Genomic DNA, 15,845 nt, shown 5'->3' on the forward strand with positions numbered 1-15,845 from the left:
GGCATTGCAGCAGAGAGGATGTTAATTGATAGGTGTTGAGCAAGGATATTCTGCTGTTATCCCCACAGTCTTCCCAGTAACCCTCTGAGTCAGATGTGGAATTAGCTCAAATTTTCAGATGAAGAAAACTGAGGCTGGAGGATTGCTGCTCACTTGTCCAAAGACAGAGCCAATAGGTAATGCGAATGCAGAACCAGGTTTTGCTATCAAGACTGGGAATTTATAGCAAGTTGGGTTTCATGGATTTTTATTGTCAGGGACAAGGGGAAAATGTGCAGCCGAACTGAATATATTTTCTGCACGGGACTCTTTTATTTGTATGAATTCAGCAAGATTTGAAACCCCTGGAGTTCAGGTGACCAAGCTCCTTAAGGAGAATTAAAGTTTAGGGTCTCTGTGCTGGGGTGGGGGGTCCTCACCACACTCAGCCCCCGGGGTGGGCCCTGAACTCAGCACAGCCACTCTGGTCCTGCCTGTGTCTGACATGACAATATTCCCACTTTCCTATCCGCCGTCTCCACCCACCCAGGGCCTGAACCATCTGCTATCACCCAGAGGGGTAAGTCATGTCACCAGATGCTACACAGTCATAAACGTGCACCCCCAGATAAACGTTCCCCAGGGAAAGGAGGAGGAAGTGTCAGTGAGTTGAGTCATCTGCTAACCAGACAAGCTAATCAGACCCTGTGCTGCTGAACCAGACCCTGTGCTGCTGAACCAGACCCTGTGCTGCTGAACCAGACCCCGTGCTGCTGAACCAGACCCTGTGCTGCTGAACCAGACCCTGTGCTGCTGAACCAGACCCCGTGCTGCTGAGAATGCGGATCCAGGAAGTCCTCCTCAGGGGCTTTAAACAAAGGCAGGTGTCCTTTTTGTCTGAGGTTCCTGAGATATCATAATACCATAATGCCTGTCATGACCGATAATGACAATGGTGATGATCAGAACGGCAGCCACTATTGGTTTGCACATAGTGTGTGCCACGTGTTCACGTGTATTGTCTCCAATTCGTACAACCATCACGGAAGCATTTTTCTGTTGTTTGTAGTTGAGTGGTCGGAGGCAAAGGATGAAGGCGGAGTGAGGAGCCCGTGCTGCCAGGCTCCGCCCACGCACTTTGGCCTTTCCTGAAGGAAGTTCTTTAAAATGCGGACACAGAACTTCGGTCCATGCTTTCACCTCGGAGGATCTGGGTCCTTTTGGAAACCAGAGTTCCAGGGCCAGCCCCTCTCTTTACCTTTGCGTTGGCTGGGATGTTTTCCTCTTCTTTGGTGATGTATTCGGTCCACGTGTACCAGTGCCCGCCGCCTTGCTTGAGGAAATAAAAGTCATAGATGCTCCCTGGACTCAGAGAAACAGAACAGGCCGTTAGCACACGGGCTCACACGTCACACTGAGGCGCCGCTGCCTCATCCGGAGGCTCCTGCACTGTGTCCGTATGCGGGGCACAGTCATGCGAAGCTTACTCCCTGCGGCACCTGCGTGAACTGGAGCAGCACTTCTAAAGAGTGATGACTTTATCACTTGTATAAAAACAACAGGTGCTCTGTGCAGAGAGTTAAACTAGTTTTAATAATGTAAACAGCAAGTATTAAAAATAACAAAAGAAGAAAGCAATCCATCACTCTAACCCTTACATCCAGAACTAACTTCCGATGGCCTTCTCCCTCAGTGCACAGCACGGTGAGATGGAAGGGCAGACAGATCAAAGAAAGGCTTTTATAAGAATGGGATCACTTGACATGTTCTGTTTTTAAATAAAGATGTTAAGTTCAATTTTACTTAAATCTCGCAGAGCCAACATGGACTAAAGGACCGAATGAACTTGAGATAAGTCATTATTCACTACAGGAGAAACTGCTTCATAAAGAGAAACTTCTAAAACAATACTTTAGAAAAATAATTGAAGTTATTAAGGGGTTAAAGACACTGTGCTTTAAAAAATCATTCAGCCTGGCCAGTGTGGCTCAGTGGGTGAGCATCCACCTGTGAACCAAGAGGCTTCTGGTCCCATTCCTGGTCAGGGCCCGTGCCTGGGTTGCAGGTTCCGTCCCCTGTAGGGGGCCTGCGGGAGGCAGCTGATGGGTGTTTCTCTCTCATCAATGTTTCTATCTCTCTATCCCTCTCCCTTCCTCTCTAAAAAAATCAATAAAAACATATTTTAAAAGATCATTTAATCCAATTTTGTGATAGTGTTTTAACTTTTCACTGTCAAAAATTTAAAAATATATGAGGGTGAGGAGCATCTTATATAATAAAGATGTAATATGCAAATGGTTGTTACGCTGTGAAGTGTAACGACCGACCCCGTAACGACCGGAATCACAGATCAGCAGGAGGTTGAGACAGCGAGCTACAAGCAGGCGGCGGAGAGCTACGGGAGAGGGCAGGGCAGCAAGCTATGGGGGAGGGGAGGGGGAGTGGAGGTGAGTTACAGGAGGGCGTGGTAAGGGGCGGAGAGCTACTGGAGGGTGGCAGCAAGCTACTGGTGAGCTACTGGTGCACTGATTCATGCGCAGGGCTACTAGTAGTATAATAAACCAGGTGCCCATTATCCAGCTTCAATAGTTATCAATATTTCGTAATTCTTGCCTCATCCATTTCCCCATCACTATATTCAATTTCCTTCCTTTTTCCCTCCCTCCCTCCCTCCCTCTCTTTCTTCCTTCTTTCTTTGGAGCATTTTGAAGCAAATCCTGACAGTGTATTTCATCTGTAAATAAACATAACTCAATGTTAGGCCGATTTCACTGATTCCTTTATGAACTGTGTGGTGATTAGCTCTCACTCTTCCCTCCATCTCTCCTCCTCCGACTCTGGTTTCTAACACATTTTTGTTCTTCCACCACAGTTCTCCTGCTCTGAGCCTTAGGTCCGTATTTAAATAGATTCATGGCTCAAACCCGAGTCTTTTCACACAGACCATGTAAGAGTTCTTTATTTTGATCCATCTATTTCAGGCGTCCTCAAACTACGGCCCGCGGGCCACATGCGGGTGTTTTTGCCGTTTTGTGTTTTTACTTCAAAATAAGATATGTGCAGTGTGCATAGGAATTTGTTCATAGTTTTTTTAAAACTATAGTCCGGCCCTCCAACGGTCTGAGGGACAGTGAACTGGCCCCTGTTTAAAAAGTTTGAGGACCCCTGATCTATTTGTTGGCTGATTTTATTTCTTTATCCAAAATGGGACTTACAGGGACTCATTCTCTCAGTTTTGCATGACCAAGGTGCCTGCACTGCTTCTGTATCTGCAGAGTGCCTTGGCGGAGAATAGTATTCTTATCCCCAGTTCCTTTCCCTCAGAGCCCGCAGACCACGCTTATTTCTAGGTCCTGGAAGTGTGCGTGGCTGAGGCCCATCAGATGGTTTGCTCCTCTATTTCCTACCGAGATGCCTGATGGAATCATAGAAAGAGCATAGAAATAAAAAGGATTGTAAGAAAATGCTATGAACAACTATATGCCAACAAATTAGACAACCTGACTGAGATGGATAAATTCCTAGAAATATACAACTTTCCAAAACTCAATCAGAAAACCCAAATAGACCTATAACAACCAATGGAATTGAAGCAGTAATAAAACTAAATAATAAAAAATCCTCCCAGGAAACAAAAGTCTGGAACCTGATGGCTTCATAGGGAAGTTTCACAACATTCAGAGCACTAACCCCTATCCTCCTCAAACAACCCCAAAAACCCAAGAGGCAGGCATACTTCCAAGCTCTTTACGAGGCCAGCATTATCCTAACTCTAAAACCAGATAAAGACACTACCCAGAAAGAAAATTATAGACCTATATCCCTGATGAATATAAGTACTAAAATCCTCAACAATATATTAGCAAAGTTAATCCAGCAATACATTAAAGAGATTGTACAGCATGATCAAGTGGGATTTATTCCTGGGATGCAAGGTTGGTACAATACATGCAAATCAATTAATATGAAACACCACATAAACAAAAGGAGGGATAAAAATCATATCATATTAACAGATAGAGGAAAAGCATTGGACAAAATCCAGCACCCATCTATAATAATAAAAGTGTAATATGCTAATTACACTGGACATCCTTCCGGATGCCCTTTTGGACGACCTTCAGAATGAAGCCGGGGCTGTGAGGGAAGCCCAGTCCTGGGTGCCTGCCAGCGGCCAGAGGGAAGCCCGGGTCCTGGATGCCAGAGGGAAGCCGGTGCTGACAGCTGGGGGAAGGAAGGCCTACTCTTTTTTTTTTTTTTTTAAGTATATTTTATTGATTTTTCACAGAGAGGAAGGGAGAGGGATAGAGAGCTAGAAACATCGATGAGAGAGGCTCAATCCCCAGTGTGGGGCATGCAGGAGGCAGCCGATCAATTATTCTCTCTTATCATTGATGTTTCGGTCTCTCTCTCTCCCTCTCCCTTCCTCTCTGAAATCAATAAAAATATATTCTAAAAAATAAAAAATAAAATAAAAAGATAGCTTTATTGAGATACAATTCACATGCCATATAATTCACCCATTTCAAGTATACAATTAAATGGTTTACTAAAAATATATGTAATTGTGAATATACTAATAGTCACAGAGCTATGCAGTCATCACCGTAACTCAGGTGTCCTCAAACTACGGCCCGCGGGCCACATGCGGCTGTTTTTGCCGTTTTGTTTTTTTACTTCAAAATAAGATATGTGCAGTGTGCATAGGAATTTGTTCATAGTTTTTTTAAAACTATAGTACGGCCCTCCAACGGTCTGAGGGACAGTGAACTGGCCCCCTGTTTAAAAAGTTTGAGGACCCCTGCCGTAACTGATTTTAGGACATTTCATGACCAAAAGGAAACCCTATACCTCTTATCTGTCACCCCTGAAAGCCCCCTCCCACCCTTGTCGCTCTCATAGCACTGGGTAACCACTAATCTTTCTGCTCCTATAAAATTGCCTGTTCTGGACATTTCACATAAATGAAATCATACAATATGTGTCCTTTTGTGACTGACTTCTTTCATTTATCATAATGTTTTGGAGGTTCATCTATGTTGTAGCAAGTATTGTTACTTCACTTCTTTTTATTGTTGAGTAATATCCCATTGCATGGGTGCATTATATTTTACTTATTCACTCATCAGTGGATTGTGTTCACTTTTTGGCCATCTATACTAATAAAAGGGTAATATGCTAATTAGACCGGGAGACCAGACATCTTCCTACCGTCCAACTTCCTTCTGGACAAAACCACGGTGGTGGGGGCCAAGGCAGAGGCAGTTAGGGGTGATCAGGCCAGGAGGGGAGGGCAGTTGGGGGCCATGAGGCCAGTAGGGGAGCCATTAGGTGGCGATCAAGCCAGTAGGCAGGCAAGTGGTTAGGAGCCAGTGGTCCCAGGGATGGGGCCTAAACCGGCAGTCAGACATCCCCTGAGGGGTCTTGGATTGGAGAGGGTGCAGGCCGGGCTGAGGGCCTCCCCCCACCCCTGTACACAAATTTCATGCACTGGGCCTCTAGTTATTAATAATCCTTCTATGAACATTTGTGCAACTTTTTGTGTGGGTATATGGAGTGGAATTGCCAGTCATGGTGACACTGTTAGTAACCTGGTTATGACTGACAGGAAGGCGCACAGGGGAGGCAGCTAACACAGGCCGCCATCCACACGGGTTCCCAGGAGGCTGCAGGGACCACTCCCAGGTCTGTTCTGCTGTGGCTGGGGCAGGGATTGGACAATAGACGCATGCCCAGTGGGAAGGTGCCTACTGTCAGTCACACCTGGGAACAGGTCATGGCCAGAATGGGCATGGCCACTGCCAGGGCATGAAACCAGAATGTTTAGACTCCTGGCCCAAGGAGCGCCCTCTGGGCACTGGGCCCTAGGCACTCTCGGGACTCCTGCTGCGTGGGGCACATTCCCCTGCATTCGCCCTGCAAATCTGCCTGATGCTGAGCTGGGCCGGCTGCTGAGCTGGGCCGGCTGCACCCTGGAACGGAGACTCTGCACTGGCCCTGCTTCTGGCTCTGCTGACCCCACCACTGTCCTTTTCCAGGACTGGGTTAAGGACTGGAACCCGAGGAATGTAACTCCAAACAAGTAAAGTCTTTTACCACCTCCTTCTCTGTGGGGCCTCTGAAAATTCCCATTTCAGCCGTGCCCGAGCACCCCTCTCCCACTGGCTGTGAAGTTCAATTCTCCCACAACAATATGGTGACTGTATTTTAACCTCCGAGGAACCAGCAAATTCTGCTTCCCAAAGCTGCTAACCGCTCCCTTTCCACCAGGCGCGGGAGGCTCCCATCTGCCTGGCTGTGCCAACACATGTTGCTTTCCATCTTTTCATTATTCTCACCCGGTGGTGAAACGGTGTCTCACTGTGTTCACATTTGCAATTCCCTGGTGGCTAATTGTGGGGAGCATCTTGTCAGGGGCTTATTGGCTCTTTATCTTCTTTGAAAAAATGTCTTTTCCTTTGCCCATTTTTAATGGGCTGATTTGTCCTTTTATGATTGGGTTGTAGTACTTCTGTATGTATTATAAATACAAGTCCCTAATGAGATGTGTGATTTATAAAAATTTCCCTGGTATTTGTGGTTGTCTTTTCACTTTTCTTTATTCTGTCCTTTGGGACACAAAACATTTAATTTGGATAAAGTTCAGTTTCCCTATTTTTCCCTTTTGTTGCTTGTGCTTTGATGTCCTAAGACTCTATCCCTTAGTCCAAGGTCATGGAGACCTGCACCTATGTCTTCTTATAAGGATTTTATAATTTTAACTTGTGAATTTAGTTTTTTAATCCATTTTGAGTTCATTTTTGACTATGGTGTGAAGTACAGGTCCAATTCATTATTTTACATGTAAATATCCAGTTGTCTCAACACCATTTACTGAAATGAATACTCTTTTCCCATTTAATTATCCTAGTATCTTGCTGAAAGTCAAGTTACCATAAACCTAAGAGGCGTATTTCTGGACTCTCAATTCTATTCCATTAATATCTCTATATCTATCCTTCTGTAAGATTCATCCATGAACTTTTAAGAAAATTAAATTCATTTTATCGCTAAGTTCTTGCAGCAGAAATATTTTCTGTTTCTTGGGTCACACTGTCATTTAGATTCTCTCTCTCTCCCTCCCCTCCCTCCCCCCTCCCTCCCTCCCTTCCTCCTTCCCTTTCTCTCTCTCATTTGCATTGTTGCTGTACCATTGCTCTGATATAATCAGGAACTTCTTGACATCTTTCCCAACATTACTTGGGGCTGATTTATCTCTAGTACTTTCCTGACTACAACTAAAGAATTGGTGCAGGGGAGAAACCAAGATGGCGACATAGGTAAACATCTAATCTGCAGCTTTGCACAACAATTTAAAAAATACAACCAAAAGTCAAAACGGGCCAAAACCGGTTTGGCTCAATGGATAGAGCGTCGGTCTGCGGACTGAAAGGTCCCAGGTTCGATTCCGGTCAAGGGCATGTACATTGGCTGCGGGCACATCCCTGGTAGGGGGTGCGCAGAAGGCAGCTGGTCGATGATTCTCTCTCATCGATGTTTCTAGCTCTCTATCCCTCTCCCTTCCTCTCTGTAAAAAATCAATAAAATATATTTTTTTTAAAAAAAGTCAAAACGGACATCATCCAGAACCACAGGAAAGCTGGCTGACTGAAACGCCCACAACTAGAAGGAAAGAGAAAAACACAAGGAAAATCAGAGGAGCCGTAAAAGCCTGAGGTACGGAGACACAGGCGGAGACACGGGGGCGCGCGCGCGTGCGGGGAGGACGGAGCCGGAGAGGATGGGGCAGCTGAGTGCCTGGCCGGCGTTCCCTAGCGGGAAGGAGATAAAAGCTCCAGATTGTGCTGAACCCCAGCTCTGACTGCACTGAACCCCAGTTCCGGGTGAGACCCTGGGAAGCCAGGCTCATACTGGAGGAATCTGGGCTGTAAGGCAGAAACTCAGGGGAGCAGCGAAAGGCAGAGCTCCGGAGGCGCGCATATGAATGCGCACAGAGGACGGTCTGTTGACTGTGCCACTGAATTGCCTTAGCGGGAAGGAGACAAAAGCTCCGGACTGCGCTGAACCCCAGTTCCAACTGCACTGAAACCCAGTTCCGGGCGAGAATCTGGGAATCCAGATTCACTGGGGAAGAGACAAGACTGTTTGACAGCGGGCGAAACTCCAGGGCGCCTTTCTCTCAGAAGTGCTTGCAGGGAGTACAGAGGGACACTCAGGGACACTGAGACCCAGGAACCTCATAGGCCAGGGCTGATGGGAAGCCAAGGCTGTAGGCTCCACCCTGAAATTCTGCCCCATCCAAGCTGAGCACTGAGGCTTTTACAATTTTGCAAGTCTAGTTGAATAAGGCTGTCTCCCGGCGTAGACACAGCTGATCCTCACAGCCAATTGGCCTGGAGGTCAATTCCTCCCAGTGTACCAACAGCAATCAAGGCTTAACAACACCAAGACTTTGCACTCAGCCCACAAAGGGGGGTACCAAGAGCGACCACCTAGGGAGATTGGGGAAGCTGAGCTACCGGCCCCTATAGGTCACTGACCACACAAAGCCACTCCATCAACACAGGGAGGCAGCCAAAATGTGGAGACACCAAAGCATGTCACGAATAGAAGAGATGGAGGAAATTAAACTACTGGACGACATAGTGTTCAGAACCACATTTATAAGGTTACTCAAGAATCTTCTAAAAACCGCTGAGAAACTTGCAGAGACCTTTAAAGACCTTAATGAGAATACCAAAAAAATGGAAAAGGACCAGTCAGAAATTAAGCATACACTGTCTGAAATAAAGAATATACAGAAACTCAACTGTAGATCACCATACCCCAAGAGTCAAACCAAAGATCTGGAACATGAGGAAGCAAAAAACACCCAACCAGAGAGGCGGAAAGTAAGAAGAATCCAAAAGTGTGAGGATAGCGTAAGGAGCCTCTGGGACAGCTTTAAGCATACCAACATCTGAATTTTTGGTTAAGAAGAGAGAGAGCAAGATACTGAAAACCTATTTGAAGAAATAATGACAGAAAACTTCCCCCACCTGGTGAAAGAAATAGACTTACAAGTTCAGGAAGCGCACAGAACCCCAAACAAGAGGAATCCAAAGAGGACCACACCAAGACACATCATAATTAAAATGCCAAGGGCAAAAGACAAAGAGAGAATCTTGAAAGCAGCAAGAGAAAAACAGTTAGTTACCTACAAGGGAGTACCCATACGACTGTCAGCTGATTTCTCAACAGAAACTATGCAGGCCAGACGGGAGTGGCAAGAAATATTCAAAGTGATGAACAGCAAGAACCTACAACCAAGATTACTCTACCCAGCAAAGCTATCATTCAGAATTGAAGGTCAGACGAAGAGCTTCACAGACAAGAAAAAGCTAAAAGAGTTCATCACCACCAAACCAGGATTACATGAAATGCTGAAGGGTATTCTTTCAGAAGAGGAAGAAGAAAAAAAAGGTAAAAGTAAAAATTATGAACAACAAAAAGACATTAAATACATAACTACCAACAAGTGAATCTAAAAATCAAGTGAATAAAAAAAATTGAAGAACAGAATGGACAGGTGAATATAATAGAATCAGGGACATAGAAAGGGAGGCGACAGACAATTCTCAGGGGGAAGGGGGTCTGAGGGGTGCAGGAAGAGATTGGACAAAAATCTTACACCTATGGATGAAGACAGTGGTGGGGCGGGGGTAAGGGTATGGGGTGGGGTGGGGAACCAGGTGGAGGGGAGCTTTGGGGGGGGGGGGGGAAGAGGAACACCTGTAATAATCTGAACAATAAAGATTTATAAAAAACAAAAAAGAATTGGTGCATGGCCTTCTTTTCTGTAGCCTGAGTTTGCAGGGTTTGGGCAGAAACAAATGTGCAGTTGCCCTTGCTGAGAAGACTGGGCTCTGTATTAGCTTCAAAAATGTGGCCAACTTTCTTGAACTGTCAGTCCAATGCACTGCCCCCCTCCCAGCTAGCAACATGCCCACACTTCTGTAGGACTCGGCGCACACCCCTGACCTAGCGCAGAGCTCTGGAAGGTGCAAACCCTGGCGTCTCTCCCATGTCTACTAAGGTTCTGCACAATGCGGCGGTCTCAGGCTTGGAGGCCTCTCTTAGACATTTTTCACAGCTGCCCAGTCTCCATTGGAGGGCACTTGGCCCACACTGGTGATCACCAGTGAGAACTCTCAGTTTTGTCAACGCACCCCTTTCCTCTCAGCAGCACTCTTAGGAGGACCGTGGGGTGGTGGGTTCTGTGTGGGGACAGCTCTATTGTTCCTCCCCCTGCCCACCACTTTTCAATGTTCATAGAATCAGGTTGTAATGTTTTCTTTAGTTATTGCTGGGGACTTTTTAAGCTTAAAATTGTTGTGATTGTTCATTTCATTAGGTATTAAAGGAGGGAGCTTCTGTTGTCCGACATATATTCTGATACAGCACTTTTAGGAGGCCATCTGGCCCTGCTTACAGAGCTACAAAATGGCTCTAGTCTAATTAAGAAATCCTACTTCTGGGAACTTATCATAAGAAATAATTCACAATGAGCCCTAGATGGTTTGGCTCAGGTGATAAAGCATCGGCCCATGGACTGAAGATCCCAGGCTCTATTCCAGTCAAGGGCACACACCTTGGTTGCAGGCTCTATCCCCAGCCCTGGCCAGAGGCAACCAATCAATGTGTCTCTCTCACATTCATATTTCTCTCTCTCTGTCTTTCCCCCTCCATTCCACTCTCTCTAAAAATCAATGAAAAATATCCTTGGGTGAGGATTAACAACAAAAACACAAAACAGAAATAATTCACAATGAAACTAATCTCTATGCACGAACCATCTGTGATAGAAAAAATTTAGAAATAATTTACGTCTCACATCAGGAGCTCAGTCACAATGATCCTATATAATAAAGAGGTAATATGCAAATTGACCATCACTCCAATACACAAGATGGCCGCCCCCATGTGGTCAAAGATGGCCATGCCCATGTGGACATAAGATGGCTACCACAAGATGGCCAGCAGAAGAGGGCAGTTGGGGGCGATCAGGCCTGCAGGGGAGGGCAGTTAGGGGTGACCAGGCTGGCAGAGGAGGGCAGTTGGGGGCGACCAGGCCTGCAGGGGAGGGCAGTTGGGGGGGGGACCAAGGTCTACAGGGGAGGGCAGTTGGGGGTGACCAAGCCAGCAGGGAAGGGCAGTTGAGGGGGACCCAGGCCTGCAGGGGAGGGCAGCTAGGGGGGGGACAAGGCCTGCAGGGGAGGGCAGTTGGGGGGGACCAGGCCTGCAGGGAAGGGCAGTTGAGGGGGACCAGGCCTGCAGGGAGGGCAGTTGGGGGGAACAAGGCCTGCAGGGGAGGACAGTTTGCGGGGACTAGGCCTGCATGGGAGGACAGTTGGGGGGGACCAGGCCTGCAGGGGAGGACAGTTGGGGGGGCCCAGGCCTGCAGGGGAGCAGTTAGGCATCGATCAGGCTGGCAGGGGAGTGGTTAGGGGTGATCAGGCTGGCAGGCAGAAGTGGTTAGGGGCAATCAGGTAGGCAGGCAGGCAAGTGGTTGGGAGCAGGAGAGGGCAGTTGGGGGGGACAAGGCCTGCAGGGGAGGAGCAATCCTCACCTCCTGGATTGTGAGAGGGATGTCCGACTGCCCCTTTAGGCCTGATCCCGGTGGCATTGGGCCTAAACGAGCAGTTGGCCATCCCTCGAGGGATCCCAGATTGGAGACGGTGCAGGCTGGGCTGAAGGACCACCTCCCCCCCACCCCCCATGCATGAATTTCATTCACCAGGCCTCTAGTGTCATACAAGATGAATGAAATATTTTGCAGTCAATTAGAATGATAGTTACACAAACTAATACCAGAAAAATGCTCTCAGAAGATGTGACAGATAAAAATAGAATAAAAAATGGAATATATACCATTATGGCAACTATGTGAAGAGATGAAAGCAGATGGACAAGAAAGAAAAAATTTTTTTGAAATATGAAATACTTGTGATAGGGCGGTATGAACAAAGAGATATTTTTGGTTATTTTTATTTAGCAGAACTAACTTGTTTTTACCAAAGGGGGAAAAAAAAAAGACTAAAAGCATGATTCAGAAAAGCATTTATCCCCTCTCCCTTACTGATGTTATTAGCTTTGTGGCTTGAGATTCAACCGAATAAAAGTAGATTTACCAGCTATATAACCTTGGCCAAGGATACCGTTTGAGCATCTGTAAGATGGGCCTGATTTTATGTCAAACTTAGAAAATCACTGCGGAGGGTGCATAGATAGTTGTGTCAAACACTGAGCATGGCTCTGGGCACACAGAAAGCCCTTGATAACATTGAACTCTAGGTGCCTGGTTCTCATCAGAGTGATTCCTGTTCACTCTGCACTGTGAGTGTAGCTCACACTCTGGTCCAGGTGCCAGGCCAGGAAGGGGAAACAGTAGAAATACAGGAAGACAAGGGGCTTCTATCACCTCTGACTACCCAGCAGCTCCACTTCCTCTCCCTCACGTGGGAGAGGAGGTAAATTTCCCACAGAGCAGTGAGTGAGCTTTCAGAGGCACACAATAGAGGGCGACATAAAGCAGTCTCTGAACAAACAAACCCCTGGTTGACAAGTCAGGATTCATGTCAGATGATGTGAACCCAACACCCTCGGAGGCCTGCTTGCTTCCCTGGACGCGTGCTCCCCTGCAGGCCCTCCAGCATGTATGTGAGAGGCCCATTCACCACGTGGCTCCTGGATCACGAAGAGCCCAGCAATGTCCCAATGGCCCTGAGGTCAGGGAAGGCCCCGGAAGCTCTCACCACGAGAATTTTACCCTGGGCCCTGGTGGAAAGGCTGGAAGGCACGTGAAGCTTTTGAAGGTGGTGATAAGAAAGCACACTCAAAGCCAGGCACAAGAGCCCACATAGCATACGACTCCACGTGTATACAATGTCCAGAAAAGGCAAATCTACAGAGAGTTGCTGAGAGGCTGGCTGGAGCTGTTAAGCTGAGGGCTTCAAGGCGCCTCTGTCAGGGACTGGCAGGTAGCAGGCAGAACAGAGTGAGGAGATGGTTAAACTGAGCAGGAGCATGACCCTTCAACTGGATCCAACTGACATGTTACATGACTTCATCAACGGCAGCAGAATATATTCTCAAGCTTATGTGGAACATTCACTAAGCTAGACCATAAAACCCACCTTAAACATTTAAAATAGAATAGAAATCATACAGTGTGTACTCTCAGACTACAATGCAATTAAACTAGAAAAAGAAGAACAAATTAAATCCAAAGAAAGCAGAAGAAAAATAATAAAAATTAGATCAGAGATTAAATTAAAAACAAAAAATTAATAGAGAAAAATTAAAAAGTAAAAGCAATTCCTTTGAGATATTAATAAAACCGACAAGCCTCTAGCCCAGCTAACCAGGAAAGAGAGAAGACACAAACGACTCGCATCGGAAATGCAAGCGGAGTCAGCGCTGCCCATTCCTCGGACGTTGAAAGGACAATAAAGGAATGTCATGACCAACTTTATGACCACACATTTGATAACCTAGATGAAATAGACCAGTTTCTTGAAAGACTATCTATCAAAAGTCATATAGGACACAGACAATAGGGTGGTGATGGCTGGGGGTGGGTGGTGGGGGTTGGGGGCGGGGTGAGGAGAGGTCAATGGGGGAAAAAGGGGACATATATAATACTTTCAACAATAAACATTTTTTAAAAAATAGAGACAGACAAAAGAAAACCTCATATAAGGAGAAATAGATTTTTTGAATAGGTCTATATCTCTTAAAGAAATTGAATTAACAATTAATAACATGTCAAAAGAGAAAGCGCCAGGCCCAGATTGGTCACTGGTGAATTCTACCAAACACTTAAGGAAAAAGTGATAGCAATTCTCTAGCAGAAGATAGAAGCAGAGGGAGTATTTTCTAACTCTTCTATGAGGCCAGCATTACCCTGATACCAAAACAGACAAAAACATTACAAGGAAGGAGAACCAAAGACCAATGATTGCTCATCAACACAGATGCAAAAATCCTTAACAAAATATTAGCAAACCAAAGCCAACAATATACGTATAAAAAATTATACAACATGGCCAAGTGGTGTATAATACTTGGGATTTATTTCAAGTATGTAAGGCTGGTTCAGCATTTGAAAATCAATGACTGTGGCCCTGGCCAGGCAGCTCAGTTGGTTAAACCAAGGTCGTCCTGATAAACCAAGGTTGCAGGCTTGATTCCCCAGTCAGGGCACATACAAGAAGCAACCAATGAAAGCATAAATAAGTGAGACAACAAATTGATCTTTCTCTCTTTCTCTCTCTCCCTCTCCCTCCTCTCTTTCCCTCCCCCTCCTCTCTCAAATACATTAAAAAAAGAAAATCAATTAATATAATTCATCACATCAACAGGCTAAAGAATAAAAATCACATGAAAACATTTGACAAAAATCCAACACCCATTCATGATAAAAACTCACAGCAAACAAGGAATCGAGGGGAACTTCCTGACTTGATAAAGAATATCAACCACACACCTAACATTATATTTAGGGTCAGGAACCAGATGTTTTCCCGCTAAGATTGGGAGCAAGATAAGGATGCTCCTTTTACCACTCCTATTCAATATCATACAGGAAGTCCTAGCTAAAGCAATAAGACAAGAAAATAAAATTAAAAATTGGGAAGAAAGAAATAAAACTGTGACATGATTTTCTATTAAAGAATTTTTTAAAAATCGACAAAAAACTCCTAGAACTTATAGTTATTATAGAAAGGTGGGACACAAGCTTAATATACAAAATTCAATTGCTTTCCTATATACCAGAAATAAAAATTGGAATTTGAAATAAAAAAACACCATTTACATTTATAGCAAAATAATGAAATACTTAGGCATAAATACAATGAAAATATATTTATTATATTTTTTACAAGAGCAACATGAGAAAAACTAACATGTCAATGAAGGAAATCAAAGAATATCTAAATAAATGGAGATATAATCCATGTTTATTGTTGGGAAGACTTAAAATTGTTAAAGATGTCTGTTCTTTCCAACTTGATCTATAGCTTCAACACAACCCCAATAAAAATTACAGCAAGTTATTTTGTGGAGATCAACAAATTGTTTCTAAGTTTATATGGAATGGTAAAATAACCAGAATAGCCAACACAATATCGAAGAAAATCAAAGTTGGAGGACTGACATTACCCAACTTCAAGACTTAGTATGAAACTGAGTAATCAAGTCTTGTTTGATAACAGAATAGGCAAATAGATCAATCAAAAAGACTAGAAGAGGGATCAGAAATAAACTCACAAATATAGTGAAGTGATATTTGAAAAAGGAACAAAAACAATTCAACAGAGAAGAGTAGTCTTTTCAACAAATGAATGCATAAACATTATGGGAAAAATCCTACCTAATAATAGACAAATATGCAAATTGACCATACCTCTGACACACCCACAAGCCACGCCCACAAGCCACACCCACCATTCAATCAGAGCGAGTATGCAAATTAACCCAAACCAAGATGGCTACAGCCACAGAGAGCAAGGTTTCCTAGGTAACAGAGGAAGCCAAGCTTTCCGCCTGCCCTTGCCAGGCCTAAGCCTCCACTCAAGCTACAAAGTTTCAATTATAGAAGGTAAACAAATTCAAACAAATGGCGGCAGAATGGAGCTTGAGAGAGCAGGCCAGGGTTGCCGGCGGCAACAGGGGAAGCAAAGCTTTCCGCACACCCTGGCTGGGCCCACCCGCTTAAGCAACAAAGTTTCAATTATAACCTCAACAGAAATGGCTGCTGGCCTTGGAGGGAGCCCCAGGCTTGGCTCCACTCCAGGCTACAAAGTTTCAATTGTAGAAGGAAA

At 45.1% G+C, this 15,845-nt stretch overlaps 1 protein-coding gene across 2 annotated transcripts in view; it reads right to left on the reverse strand.

Annotated features, from left to right (window-relative positions):
• The window catches only part of DNAH3 (dynein axonemal heavy chain 3), a gene marked incomplete at its 5' end in the record, with an annotated part of 194,103 nt that overhangs the window by 45,897 nt on the left and 132,361 nt on the right, over nt 1–15,845 (reverse strand). For both annotated transcript variants that reach the window (XM_079759768.1, XM_079759767.1), the window contains one exon: nt 1,238–1,341. In XM_079759768.1, coding sequence (XP_079615894.1) covers nt 1,238–1,341 — 104 coding nt within the window. The remainder of the gene's footprint in view (nt 1–1,237; nt 1,342–15,845) is intronic.

The sequence above is a fragment of the Cnephaeus nilssonii genome (genome assembly GCF_951640355.1).
Source record: "Cnephaeus nilssonii genome assembly, chromosome: 2".
Classification (NCBI taxonomy): Eukaryota; Metazoa; Chordata; class Mammalia; order Chiroptera; family Vespertilionidae; genus Cnephaeus; species Cnephaeus nilssonii.